Raw genomic sequence first — 12,881 nt, 5'->3', positions numbered from 1 at the left:
CTTTGCTCTTATAAGTTTACAATTATACAGAATGCATAGTAGAATTAAAAATTTAGGGAGATAACTCTGTAAATGACACTAAAATACAATAGAAACTGTTTGTGATTATAAATATGAATTATCTTCTAATAGCAGGCAGCTTGGAATGTATAAGCATCATTTCACCGGATTAACCCATAAACTACTTAATGTCAAACGAAAAAAAAAATGTAGCCTTTATTAAATGCATCACATATTTCAGAATTTGCATGATTCTTACAAAGACTGCGGCTTAATAAACAAATATTAAACATAATAAGACATGTTTATCATAGATCAGTGTGCGGGATTCGCATGTATATGTTTCAAAACACGTCACATTACCGACAACAGCGACTTCTCATTTGCCATTCAAAAACTTTCTAATATGCTGAAAAAAATAATATAAAATTAAAGGGTTGTACCAGAAAAATATTGAGTAAAACGTTTATTATCCGATAGATTCATTAACTATCACATTTATGTAATATCAATGATCTATTTATTTGTTATGAAACACTACAAAATTTGATAAAGAAAATGAACTAAAAACCAAAACATAACAAAGAAACAAAAACAAAACGTAACTTTTCATGAGATTGAAACTGATTGAACTACATGGTTTACAAGCATAAATTCTATAAAGACATTGATAGATTTAGCTGTGTAAAAGCCTCAGTATCTCAATTGATTGTATATGTTTTTGTCATACCAAAAATGGGTGGGGGGAGTGCTTGCTATAGTTGAGGATATTGTTTCATAATATATATATATTCAAAATGTAAATTACATTTGTCTTCTGCCCAGAAATATTAAATAATTTTATAGGTTAGTATATAAGCCTGTTTTATAGCATCCGACTAAACTACTCGGAGCTCCCCATATTAACATGTAAGATCGTCCTTTTAGTAATAACGTATGTGACTTTTGACAAAAACCCTTACTGGCTCGTTATTATTAAGGGTGTCACTTTATGATATGTCGAGTGCATCAGTGACATCGGTGTTTTATAGAATAATGTACAATAATGAAGGTTAACAACAGCATAAAGAAGCCGAACAAAATCAAGAAGAATAACAAAAATCAGTGTTCATATAACAAATGGGAATATCAATGAAACGACTGTAATGGTCCTGACTTTGCATAGGCTTTTCTGATTGAAATAGTCAGTTGAACGGTCTTGTAGCGCGCTAACCTATCTCCACTTCCAGTGCATTAAATTGTTTCCCGAATGTTCAAAAAAAAAAAAAAAAAGAAATCATGTTTGACTTACATTTCTTAGTGTGAGCAAAGAACGGAAATTGTTCATTTTATTGCTGTATTGGAGTCAACTTTCATTATGCCGTAGTCTAAAATGTATTTCTACCACATCAGGCCTAACCTTTTTTGTGATATTGAAGAACATTTATTATATAGGGTTTAGATATCATAAGAATTTAAATACAGTGTTTTCAAATACAGCATTCTCAAAATTTCAAAATGTGCAGTATTAATTTACCTTGATTTTTAAATCCATAACCGCCATAACCGTATCCACCACCAATAAGGGCACTACCGCCATAACCCCCGATAGCTCCACCATAGCCTCCTCCAATATCTCCACGGTATCCCCCGGCCAATAGACCTAAGGCACCCGATAAACTATGTGTGAGACCAGGAGCGGCAACCCCGTAACCCCTTGAACCATATCCCCCGAATCCATAGCTAGCACCTGTAAAACCACCAACTCCTGAATAACCACCAGCTCCGTAACCATATACGTAAGGTTGAGTGTATCCCTTTTCGTCATATTCGGCGGCAACAAAACCAAAAACAACGACAAGGGACACAAGTGCGGTCTTCATACTACAATAGAAACGTTCTTTATTATCATATTCTGGTAATTTCTTTTTAAAGACGAATTTGATTTTTCATTCATTCCTTAAAATGAGTTTAAAAGCAATCTCGCTAACGTGATTTTGTGGGGCTTTTTGCTCAAGTGTACAGGCGTATGGCACTTTTTAAATAAGTTCAGATACAAAACGTATTCATTGTCTTCTTGTGATGATACATATTCCAATTTTACTTGAAGTGTTCAAAGTTAAAAGAAAGGGACAATGAAAAGAATGATTAATGGTATACTTATGTTAGACAGCTAAATTATGAAAACTGAAAAATCACAATAAACAGCACATATTAATTAAATATTAGTTCTGAAACTAAAGTATAAACTAGAACACGTACTAAACTTAAAATGGAATACAAATTAGTGGTCGTTTTCCGACGAAATTTTTAAGAGTAAAAGAAGTCGTAAATTGTGACGTGACAGCATACAATTAATTTTTACACTTACGACTTCTTGTGAAATTTACTGCAGTTGTAAAGGTGAGGTAGAGTACTTCTGATTTTCTAGAAACGCCAACATGAATGTCGATATACTATACTTTGTTAAACATAAATTTCTGCGGCAAACATTGCATAAATTCATGTTTTTCTTCATAACAGTTATTTTGTTAAATTACCTTTGTTTGAGCACGGTCGGTTGTCTGATTCTTGTCACAACTATGTCTGTATTTATATTAAATTTAAAGTAAAATGATTGATCCAGTTAACAAAAAAAAGTTGTTTATCAATCCACGACACTTTAAAAATGACCGGCCTACTTTATTATCTTTAACATTCATCCATTACAAAGATTACTTAATTTCAGGAAATGACAAATTCGGAATTATAGGGTCGGTCAAAGCCTTAAATCATGACAGAGAAATATGGTTTTGATTGATTGCTTAATTTAACTTCAGCGTCAACTGAGGGAATGTAAATATGAAACTTCTGAGCGAGAAAAATGCTTGTGTTTAGATTTCTTGCAATAAAATATACCCGTGAATTTTGTAAAATCGCATTGCAATCAAGCAACTTCTTGTATACATTATAGTATAAACAAAGAAACTATAAAAACACATCGAAGGAAACTGCAGGTATCACATATATCATAAATATCAAACAGCATTAAATATTACGTTGAAATATATAGACGGCGCACATCCTTTATGTATCTTTTCGAAAGTTGTCAGAGCTCTCTGCCAAAGGGAACCCAGATAGAAACGATAATAAAAATAATTTAAACTAAAAACAAACAAACAAAACAAAATAGAAAATAATTAAAAAGAAATAAAACATAACAAACTAAAGGAAACAACAAAAGAAATATACCATAACATAAAAACAAAACATGAGAAAATAGCTTTGCTGCATATCATTTTCTTTAAACGCTTCCGTATACCAAAACATAGAAGAAATATATGTTTACTTTGTTACCTCTGTTATCAAATAGTTGTGAATTATTTATAGGAGTTTTCAGATTTGAATTATTTTTTTAGCAACCCGTAACATACTGTTTGAAGACTGTTATTGTGTAGGTTAGTTATATATTCTTCTTCAGTAATTGGTGGTTTAAATCATTTCCCAACTCAAGATGATTGTATCTAAATATCACCAATGACAGTAGAGATAAATTCAGGACTAGATTAAAGAAGAATGGCGGGAAAACACTCGCTGAAATTGAATTACCCTACGTTGTTAAAAAGTAGCAGATAAGTATGTAATCATATTTTTTTGAAAAGCTTGAAAAAATTTGAATGATACAAGCATATCATTTATTTCAAGAGTTATATCCCTTTTCCTGGGTCTACCTCCTTAAATTGGCCAGGGATTCCGATTTTATCGGTGGTAAACGTATTTTAATGAATTGAATATACATATATTTTAAGTATGTATATCAAAACAATTCAGAAGTTCTACTGATAATAAACAACTTTTTTTTATCATCTATGACGAATATATCTTAATGATAATAGTAACTCTAGAATAGAGATAAATATTGATTTTTGAGTTTAACACAAACGACGGTCACCAAAGAAATGAAAACTCCAAAAAAATGCCAAACAGTATGTCTTAGAACAAATGGTTTTAAAAAGGCTATGAAAACAAAAACAATATTTGTATTACATTAAACCACTTAAAGTTATGTATTAAAGAATCAGGCGTAATTTTTGCTAATTATATTTATAAACTACAATGATAGCCATTGAAAATAAAACATAAAGCAGTAATGTAATTGGAATATGCCAAATATATGACAGTATAGCAGACTTAGTATTTATCTAGTAAAGTCAATTTTCCCTTTCAAATCTGAATACCACTTAATTGTTTAGTAAGCTGGGATGGTGCTATATGTGGTAGTTCATAAATTTGGATCATATTTATACCATGTTTCGATAGTTTTGATAGATCAAATATTTTTTATACATGTACATCGTCAATTCAATTATGTAACTTTTACGTATAACGATGGATTAAATCAGTTTGTGGGTTTGTTTGTTTGTTTTTTGTTTTTGCTTTATTTTTTCTCCATATTTATTCTTAATTTCATGTAATTAATGATGGTTTGAATATGAAATTTGAAAATAAAGTTTACACCCACAATTTTCATGGCCAACAATATATCATGCTTATAATCAGAATTATAAAACATTTATAGACGATGAAGGACGTAAACAGGATCGTAGGCAGGAGTTTGTAGATGAGGTTATGTGGACCCGCGAAGCGAGTCCTGCGCCTATTAGCATTGAACATAATGTAATATTACTCAGTCTCCGATTCAGAAACACGGACTCGTTACAATTGACTCGTTACAACACGGACTTAACGAGTCCACATAATCCCCTCTACAAAGAGTAATCAACGAAACCAAGGTTATAGCGGTAATCAAAAGAACGTAATCCAGGGACAAAGTAACAAAAGTAAATGAGCAACTCGGACTCCACTAAAACCTGGGAGCATCGACCAGGTGCACCGGTAGGGTAAGCGTTCTCTGCTTTTCTAGAAACACCCGTCGAGTTGCTCATAAAAAGTCAAGTCCGGGGTAGACAAACGAGGAAAGAAAAACTATGACACGTTGAATAAATCAGTTTTTATGGTAGAATAATAGAATATTTTCATAATAGAAGTATACAGTGTTGAAAAATCATAGGTTATAATGCTATTATATTCAGTTAATAGTCTTGAACTGATTGTCTCCAAAAGATCTTTTGAATTTTTCAGGATCCACATTGAATTAATACCACTACGGGAGTAACAAGTGTTGTGGTAGGACTGCAGACCGTCTTTGCCAGTTGTTAGTATAGAAGTTAAAAGTTTTGAAAGAGGTTTGGTGGTACATTTTGCAGATCCAGCTATAAAACTTTGTTTGTATGGATTCTTGTGAAGTTTATGAATCTAATTAGTTGGGTAAATACCTTATTTTCAGATTTTATATTCAAACCATCATTAAATACATGAAAGGGTAATCAAGGGAACCCAGGTTATAGCGGTAATCAAAGGAATGTAATCCAGGGACAAAGACAAAACAGACATACACAACAAAGAACATAAAGTAACTAAAATCATACATACAAAATAACAAATGAAAATGAGCAACTCGGATTCCACTAAAAACTGGGAGGATGGACCAGGTGCATGATGGCGATCATAACATTTCTGTAATGATGACTTTAACCTTCTAGCACCAAAAACCCTGTTCCAGAAGCATATTTGTTAGAAGAATAAAAACGGGAAAAAAAGAAAAAAAAATCTAAACACGCAAACCGCTTTAATCCATCATTATACGTAAAAAGTTTATAAGTGAATTGATTGACGATGTACATGTATAAAAATATTTGATCCATCAAAACAATCGAAACATGGTATAAATATGATCCAAATTTATAAATTACCAGAGATAGCACCATCCAAGCTTACAAAACAGGTAAGTGGTATTCAGATTTCAAAGGGAAAATTGACTTTACTAGATAAATACTAAGTCTGCTATTCTGTCATATATTTGGCATTTTCCTATTACTTTGCTGCTTCATGTTTTATGGCAAATACTTATTTTTCAATGGCTGTCATTGTCGTTTATAAATATAACGGGCAAAAATTACGCCTGTTTCTTGAATGCATAACTTTAATGGTTTTATGTAATACAACTACTGTTTTTGTTTTGATCGCCTTTTTTAAAACTGCTTATTCAAAAATATACTATTTGGCATTTTCTTGCAGTTTTCATCTCCCGGGTGACTTTGGTTTGTGTTAGACTTTATACTGTATATTCAATTAATTAAAATACGATTACCACCGATACAATCGGAATCCCTGGTCAATTTAAGAAGGTAGACCTAGGCAAGGGGACATAACTCTTGAAATAAATGATATGCTTGTAACATTTTAAATTTCACCAAAACATTTCAAATTTTTCTTCGAAAAAGAATAAAATCATTCAGTTACTTTGATGTTTACATGAAATTGTATAAAATTTGTAAGATTTACATCCCTTACCCTAGGTTTACCTCGTTAAGTTACTGTCTATACTACAGTTAAAAAAGATGTTGATTCTTCTGAAACTAATGCTGAAACCCAAAGAAGAAGATTTGGAGAATATTAAAAAAAGGGTAATAGATAAATCACCAAAGTGACAAACTTTGATTGCAACTCCAAGCACAAACAGTTATTATTGGAAACCATATATTATTTTTTTTACAGAATGAAGACAACTCTAGTTTTCCTCACCGCTTTGCTCAGCTTCGCTGCCGCCGAATATGGCCGACAAGGGTACACTCCAGGATATATCCTTCGTAACTACTTCGAAAGGCAACAATTTTCTAAGGGTCTTGAAAATCAAGCTTTCGGGGGATATGGTTACGGTCTTGGAGGAGGACTCGGCGGAGGATACGGACTAGTTGGAGGTCTTGGATATGGTTATGGTGGTGCCGTTGGTGGACTTGGAGGATATGGTGGATACGGATATGGAGCCAGTGGTTACGGTGGATATGGATATAAAAAGCCATGTGAGTAAACAAGAATAAACGAATTATACACTACTTTAGAAATTAAGTAACACTCCAGCTAAGAATGATGCAAAATATCATTCATGAGCAAAAAGTCTACACATTTTCATTTTTGATGTTTAGCTTGAATTACCAAAGTAAAGAGAAATTAAAATTCAGTTTTTCATATAACCCGTGTTTAGGAGATAAAACATATTTAGAATTCACTGTAGATTTTAGAAGTAAGGGAGATAACTCTGTGAATGACACTCAAATACGATAAAATCTATTTGATTTTCAATGTTGATTATCCCCTAAGGGCAGGCACATTTTAAGGAATAATTACACATTTTAAAGTGTAGATCCACAAAAAAGCTTAATTACAAAAATTGAAATATGTTGTTTGTTGGGGCTGTATCACATCTTTCAGATTTTGCATCATTCTTACAAGGACAGTTACTCAAGTTGATGTGAATTTTCTTGAAATATTTATTATATACTGAGTATTTTGAACAACAAAATATCAGTCAAATATGACGGTGAGATACTGAGATACTCTTTCTTTTGCAGTGTTACTCTCTTGTAATGCATTACCGTACCTACAGACATTCAATTATTTGCGTGTTGTCTTTCATTTGTTTTTTGACTCAAATATGTTATATTAACAAATTTAAAAAAAAAAACAACTCTATTCCTGAATTAATACAGACATTTTGCATTGATCTATGTGCCTTTTCTTTTCAGTTTATTAATGGTGGAGAGAATCTTAATTACTAAATACATCTTAAGATTGAAAAAATGATTTTAGTTAATTTATGTTCTTTGTTGTGTATGTCTGTTTTCCATGTCTGGTCTTTTTTCCTGGATTACATTCTTTTGATTACCGCCCTAACCTTGATTCCCTTGATTACTCTTTGAATTAAGGGTTTCGAAAAGATCTTTCAAGTCGTTTAGGATCCACATTGAATTAGTACCACTACGGGAGTAACAAGTGTTGTGGTAAGGCTTGGGACCCTCGTTGACAACGGTGAGTCTAGAAGTTAAAAGGTTTAAAAGAGGTTTGGTGATACATTTGTAAATCTAGCTATGCAACGTTTTTGTATGGATTCTTGGGAAAGTTAGGAATCCAGGACAAAGACGGTAAATCACAATCATCGTCTTGGGTAGAGCGACCAAAAGAGGATACAGAGATTTATGGTTATCCACTATTACTTCTTTGGAGAGTGTAGTGGTAGTATAGGTCTTATCAATCCTGTTATTGCCTACGTCTACCTCTAATAATAAACAATGGATGTAATATGTTTTGCAGACAGAGGCAATGTTGTTTTGGGCTCTGCCTGCTGGTACGACAACATATTTGTCATATATAGTAGACAATGTTTGTGCTACATCGGGGTATTTGATAATGATGTAGCATTGACAATCAATGATCTATTATATTTCTGTTTTGCATTTTTTTATTTGTTTTTGGTTTTGTTGATCTTTTCATACCACGTTTCATGCATTCCCATATTTTAGTAGATGTACAATTAGTATTTCGAAAGTTTACAGGACAATAAAGTATGCAAAGTCCACGAGACACGCAATTATAAACACAGGATAAACGCAAACATATTGTATCGTTTGGCATCATAACAGCATTACTGCTGACATTTATATGTACATACACATGACCATTTTTACGATTGAATTGTCTCCAATAGATCGCTTTATACATAAATGAATATTGCAACTTTCGTTTCATGTAAATAACATGCCTTCATTTAACACGTTGTTAAGTTTAAATAGAAAATTAAAAACTGCAGAAACTTAAGAAACTCTAACATTTCATGTGTTAGTCAAAGTTACAATATTTGTTTTTGGGCTGCACTTTTCAAAATGTATGAAGCTGTGCTGTCTTTGTATATCATTAAAGCCTTTTTGCAAGTGCAAATAAAGGAAGTTGCCACAAATCTAGAATAGTGTGGTGTATTGACAAAGATACGTCAAAGCTGAATCAAGCTGGTCTGATCCGACAAGAAGAATATCGTTTGGCTAGATCCTTCAATCTCAGTTGCCGCTATATAGATGACGTATAATAGTTAAACAATCCAAGTTTCGGAGATTTGATACATTGCATCTATCCCAAAGAACTTGCTTATTGAATTTTCATATTACAACTCATAAAAATGTACGTTATGCAAAATCTTGCCGTCAATATGCAGGCTTTTTGTATCGCGCTATCATTCTTCTGGAACAGAGTTAATTTGCTTCAAAATTGAAGTAATCACTACAGACGTTTTATGGTCGTCATCGTGAACTCCTTGATCGTTATGGTGTATCCATATTTACCATGAAAACTGATTTGTTCAACGTTTCATTGCTTTCCTTTCCTCTTTTGTCTACCCCGGACTTGAGTATGGATGAACAACTCGGTGGGTGTTTCTACAAAAGCAGAGGACGCTTACTCTACCGGTGCGTCTGGTCCATGCTCACAGTTTTATGTGGAGTCCGAGTTGCTCACTCACTTTTGTTACTTTGTATGTATTGTTTTAGTTACTTTATGTTCTTTATTGTGTTCGTCTGCTTTCCATGTCTGGTCTTTGTCCCTGGATTACATTCTTTTGATTTCCGCTGTATTCTTAGTTCCCCAGATTACTATTCCATATACTTCGGATATATTGGGTTATAATGTCATTGAAATACACCAGAAATGAATACTTCAAGAGCACATAACTCTTTAAAGAATAAATGACGCTTGGATTGAAAGCATGTCAACATCGTTTAGATGTTTCAAATATGCTTCTTACCTGAATTTTAATATTACATATAGGGTATTACTTGCATTATTGTTTTTTTTTTTAATATAATTCCCTTGTCTTCTTAGAGCAAAGTGTACTCTCTCTATGGTACTACCCGTGTTTGGCATAGGTATATCCATTTATCCATTCTTTTTTTCCGATATATATACCTACATAAGTGAACGTTCCCTTCGTCACATAAAATATGTTTGAATGAATTAAAAAAGTATATTTAAAGGTTTCAAGCAGACTTTTTTAATGACACAACACTTTGTCAATGATTTAACGAATAATAACAAAACCTCTACACAAACGCACATGATTAATGAACATTGTTGTATTCTCGATTCAAATCACAAGTCTAAATCGTGCTTAATTCGTCAATTTCGTTAACCCAGCCAAGGCACGTTACATGCCTCAGTCATATTTCTTGTGTCAATTTAATTAACTGACACCATAGAGAAGAGTCTTCCCGTAAATAGATATCGCGTTTTGCAACTGTTCAGGAAACGATGCATACATGACATTCGATAACATTGATGAACGTTTGATAAAATCTGCTTATTCCAGAGCATCACGAAAGTTCATAGAACCAGCTGGTGAAAAGAAAATTCAATGCAATAACGACCAACATGGCCAGTAAAAGGGTCTTCCTTATAAAATTGCGTTGTAAACTCCTAGTGTGTGGTATTATTTTAATCATATTTTTTTTTCAGAAATTGGTTTAGACGTCTTTGTCATTTTTTCATGAATAGTTAAGAGGTGTATATAACGTTCATAAGGCTTTCATCAACCCAAATAAAACAAAAAAATCTAGGTGTTATGTCATGTCTTTATTAAGGCATTTAAGACATTTACTTAAATTTAAGTTCCTAAAGATATCAGCCCAATATATTTTGGAAAGTTAAACAGTTTTGGAGTGGCTTAAACAATCTCTTAATGTCATATAATAAAAACTGCAAGAAAATGCCAAATAGTTTTAGAACAAACGTTTTTAAAAAGGCAATAAAAAACAAAAACAGTACTAGTATTACATTAAACCACCTAAAGTTATGCATTAAAGAATCAGGCGTAATTTTTGCACGTTGTATTTATAAACTACAATTACAACCATTGAAAATAAAACATGAAGCACTAAAGTAATAGGAAAATGCCAAATATATGACAGTACAGGAGACTTAGTATTTATCTAGTAAAGTCAATTATCCCTTTCAAATCTGAATACCACTTAATTGTTTGGTAAGCTGGGATGGTGCTATCTGTGGTAGTTCATAAATTTGGATCATATTTATACCATGTTTCGATAGTTCTGACAGATCAAATATTTGTATACATGTACATCGTCAATCAATTCACTTATGTAACGTTTACATATAAAGATGGATTAAGGCAGTTTGTGGGTTTGTTTGTTTGTTTGTTTGTTTTTTTTTCATTTTTATTCTTATTTTCATATAATTAATGATGGTTTGAATATGAAATTTGAAAATAAAGTTTGCACCCATTATTTTCATGGCCAACAATACATCATGCTAATAATCAGAATTATAAAACATTTATAGACGATGACGGACATAAATAGGATCGTAGACAGGAGTTTGTAGATGAGGTTATGTGGACACGCGAAGCGAATTGAAAATAATGTAATATTACTCAGTCTCCGATTCAGAAACGCGGACTCGTTTCAATTGACTATATAGGTCATCAGTAATTTATGCATAAGGCTACAGCTGAGAGGTGCTTTTGGCGCAGATAGGTCTCCCTTTTGAGAACATTGAACAACATCACAGCAGTAGATGTTGCAGCACATATTGTCAACAGGAACAAAATTAGTAATTTAAGCAAAATACATAACTTTACAACACCCGTAGCGAAGGGGGTTCATAAGTTTGGTAAGATTCCCCTCCCTTTAAAACATAATTAAACTCTCTTCCTGAACTTATACATATATCTAACATTTATTTGGTATCTATATAATAGATTGTGGTGATTAAAGACTAGCTAATTGTCGATTTTGTGTTTTTTTTTCTTTGTCAGAAACGCTCAACAGCAATGATGCAGAAAATAATTGTTCTTGATCTTTGTTCGTAAAAGAAACAATTTTGATTTTTATTATACAAGTACACTAAAAACAAATAAAACTACAAATTTTACACAGCACAAGTATTGTATTATATGAGATGCAGCTGATGAGCTTATTACCCCCCCCCCCCCGCCCCGAAAAAAAAAATAAAAAAAAATAAGAAAGATGGTAGAGAGGCAGACTTGTACATATGTATGTAGTCGGTATTTTATGCCTTGCATGTTTTTCATATGTGTGAAAATTGTATACCCGCTCCATCGATCGACAATAATAACAAATGCCAAAATCAAGTTTTAAGATTGATATTTGAAATAGTTATTTGTCATAACTATTTAATAGATATATCTTGCTATAAACGTAATCATTCATGTATTAGTAAAAACAAGTTGAAAATGAATATATTAATATTTTGCCTCTCGATGCAGCTATTTGCTTATTCAATTTCAAAATGTGTTGGTCATTGTTGTAAACATCAGATTATTATTTGGTCTATAACATTAACATATTTTTTCAGGTATTCGCTCTGTTTATTGTTTTAAAGTACACGTTATGAAAATTCCCGAAAATTCGTATCATATTTTTCGTATAAAACAAAAGAACTGTTTTCGCCAGCTGTTTCAAACGTTAATATCCGGAAAATAACGAAGTAAACTAACAATGTTCGATAAAATGGCCATCCATCAAAAAAGCCTCTCCTTTTTTTCTGTGAATGGTAATTAATACTGTAATGAGTTACCTAACATATTCGAAAATATTTACCGGAAAGGGTCAATCTTATATGATTACTCTGGAAATAGTATATATATATATATATATATATATATATATATATATATATGAGAATTACAATGACTCCTTTATAAAATAGTTACTTGATTCAAATGTAGGTTCTGTCCGTCGATCTGTCTGCTTTATTACGGTGCTTTGTAAACGGTAGCTCATATTTTATCACCAAAAACATTTAAATTCTTAGGGTGCTGATTGTAAAACAATAATTCCCAACGGATACAAAAAGACAATACTGAGACATGATAAACACGTATCCATGGTTACTTCAGTTATGTTTAACTGAAATGTCATTAGAAAAAATATCTATTATCATTGAAATCTGGAAATATTGTTTATATCCTTGCGAGCCTGACGCCACTAGATTTTGAAAAT

General features: G+C 32.2%; 2 protein-coding genes across 2 annotated transcripts; one reads left to right on the top strand and one right to left on the bottom strand.

The window, feature by feature from the left end:
• Positions 1-203: 203 nt before the first annotated feature.
• Positions 204-2,539, bottom strand: LOC148600988 (uncharacterized). Its single transcript, XM_088555209.1, has 3 exons — positions 2,520-2,539; positions 1,517-1,863; positions 204-409 (listed from the first exon to the last, which is right to left on the bottom strand). Exons 2-3 carry the CDS (start codon positions 1,860-1,862, stop codon positions 402-404), a joined length of 354 nt encoding a protein of 117 aa, XP_088411335.1. The 5' UTR covers position 1,863; positions 2,520-2,539; the 3' UTR covers positions 204-401.
• A 3,203-nt stretch (positions 2,540-5,742) lies between these two features.
• On the top strand, positions 5,743-7,700 carry LOC148600987 (uncharacterized). Its single transcript, XM_088555827.1, has 3 exons — positions 5,743-5,803; positions 6,577-6,881; positions 7,605-7,700. Exons 2-3 carry the CDS (start codon positions 6,578-6,580, stop codon positions 7,610-7,612), a joined length of 312 nt encoding a protein of 103 aa, XP_088411953.1. The 5' UTR covers positions 5,743-5,803; position 6,577; the 3' UTR covers positions 7,613-7,700.
• Positions 7,701-12,881: the final 5,181 nt, after the last annotated feature.

Source organism: Perna viridis, chromosome 12 (genome assembly GCF_037379345.1).
Source record: "Perna viridis isolate PV_CMFRI_1.1 ecotype Kerala chromosome 12, ASM3737934v1, whole genome shotgun sequence".
NCBI classification, from domain to species: domain Eukaryota; kingdom Metazoa; phylum Mollusca; class Bivalvia; order Mytilida; family Mytilidae; genus Perna; species Perna viridis.
Note: the sequence above shows the minus strand (reverse complement) of the source record. Positions and strands in the feature narration are given on the sequence as shown.

Excerpts from the sequence above, each read along its gene's own strand:
- LOC148600988 (XM_088555209.1), bottom strand. The coding sequence starts at position 1,862 with ATGAAGACCGCACTTGTGTCCCTTGTCGTTGTTTTTGGTTTTGTTGCC.
- LOC148600987 (XM_088555827.1), top strand. The coding sequence starts at position 6,578 with ATGAAGACAACTCTAGTTTTCCTCACCGCTTTGCTCAGCTTCGCTGCC.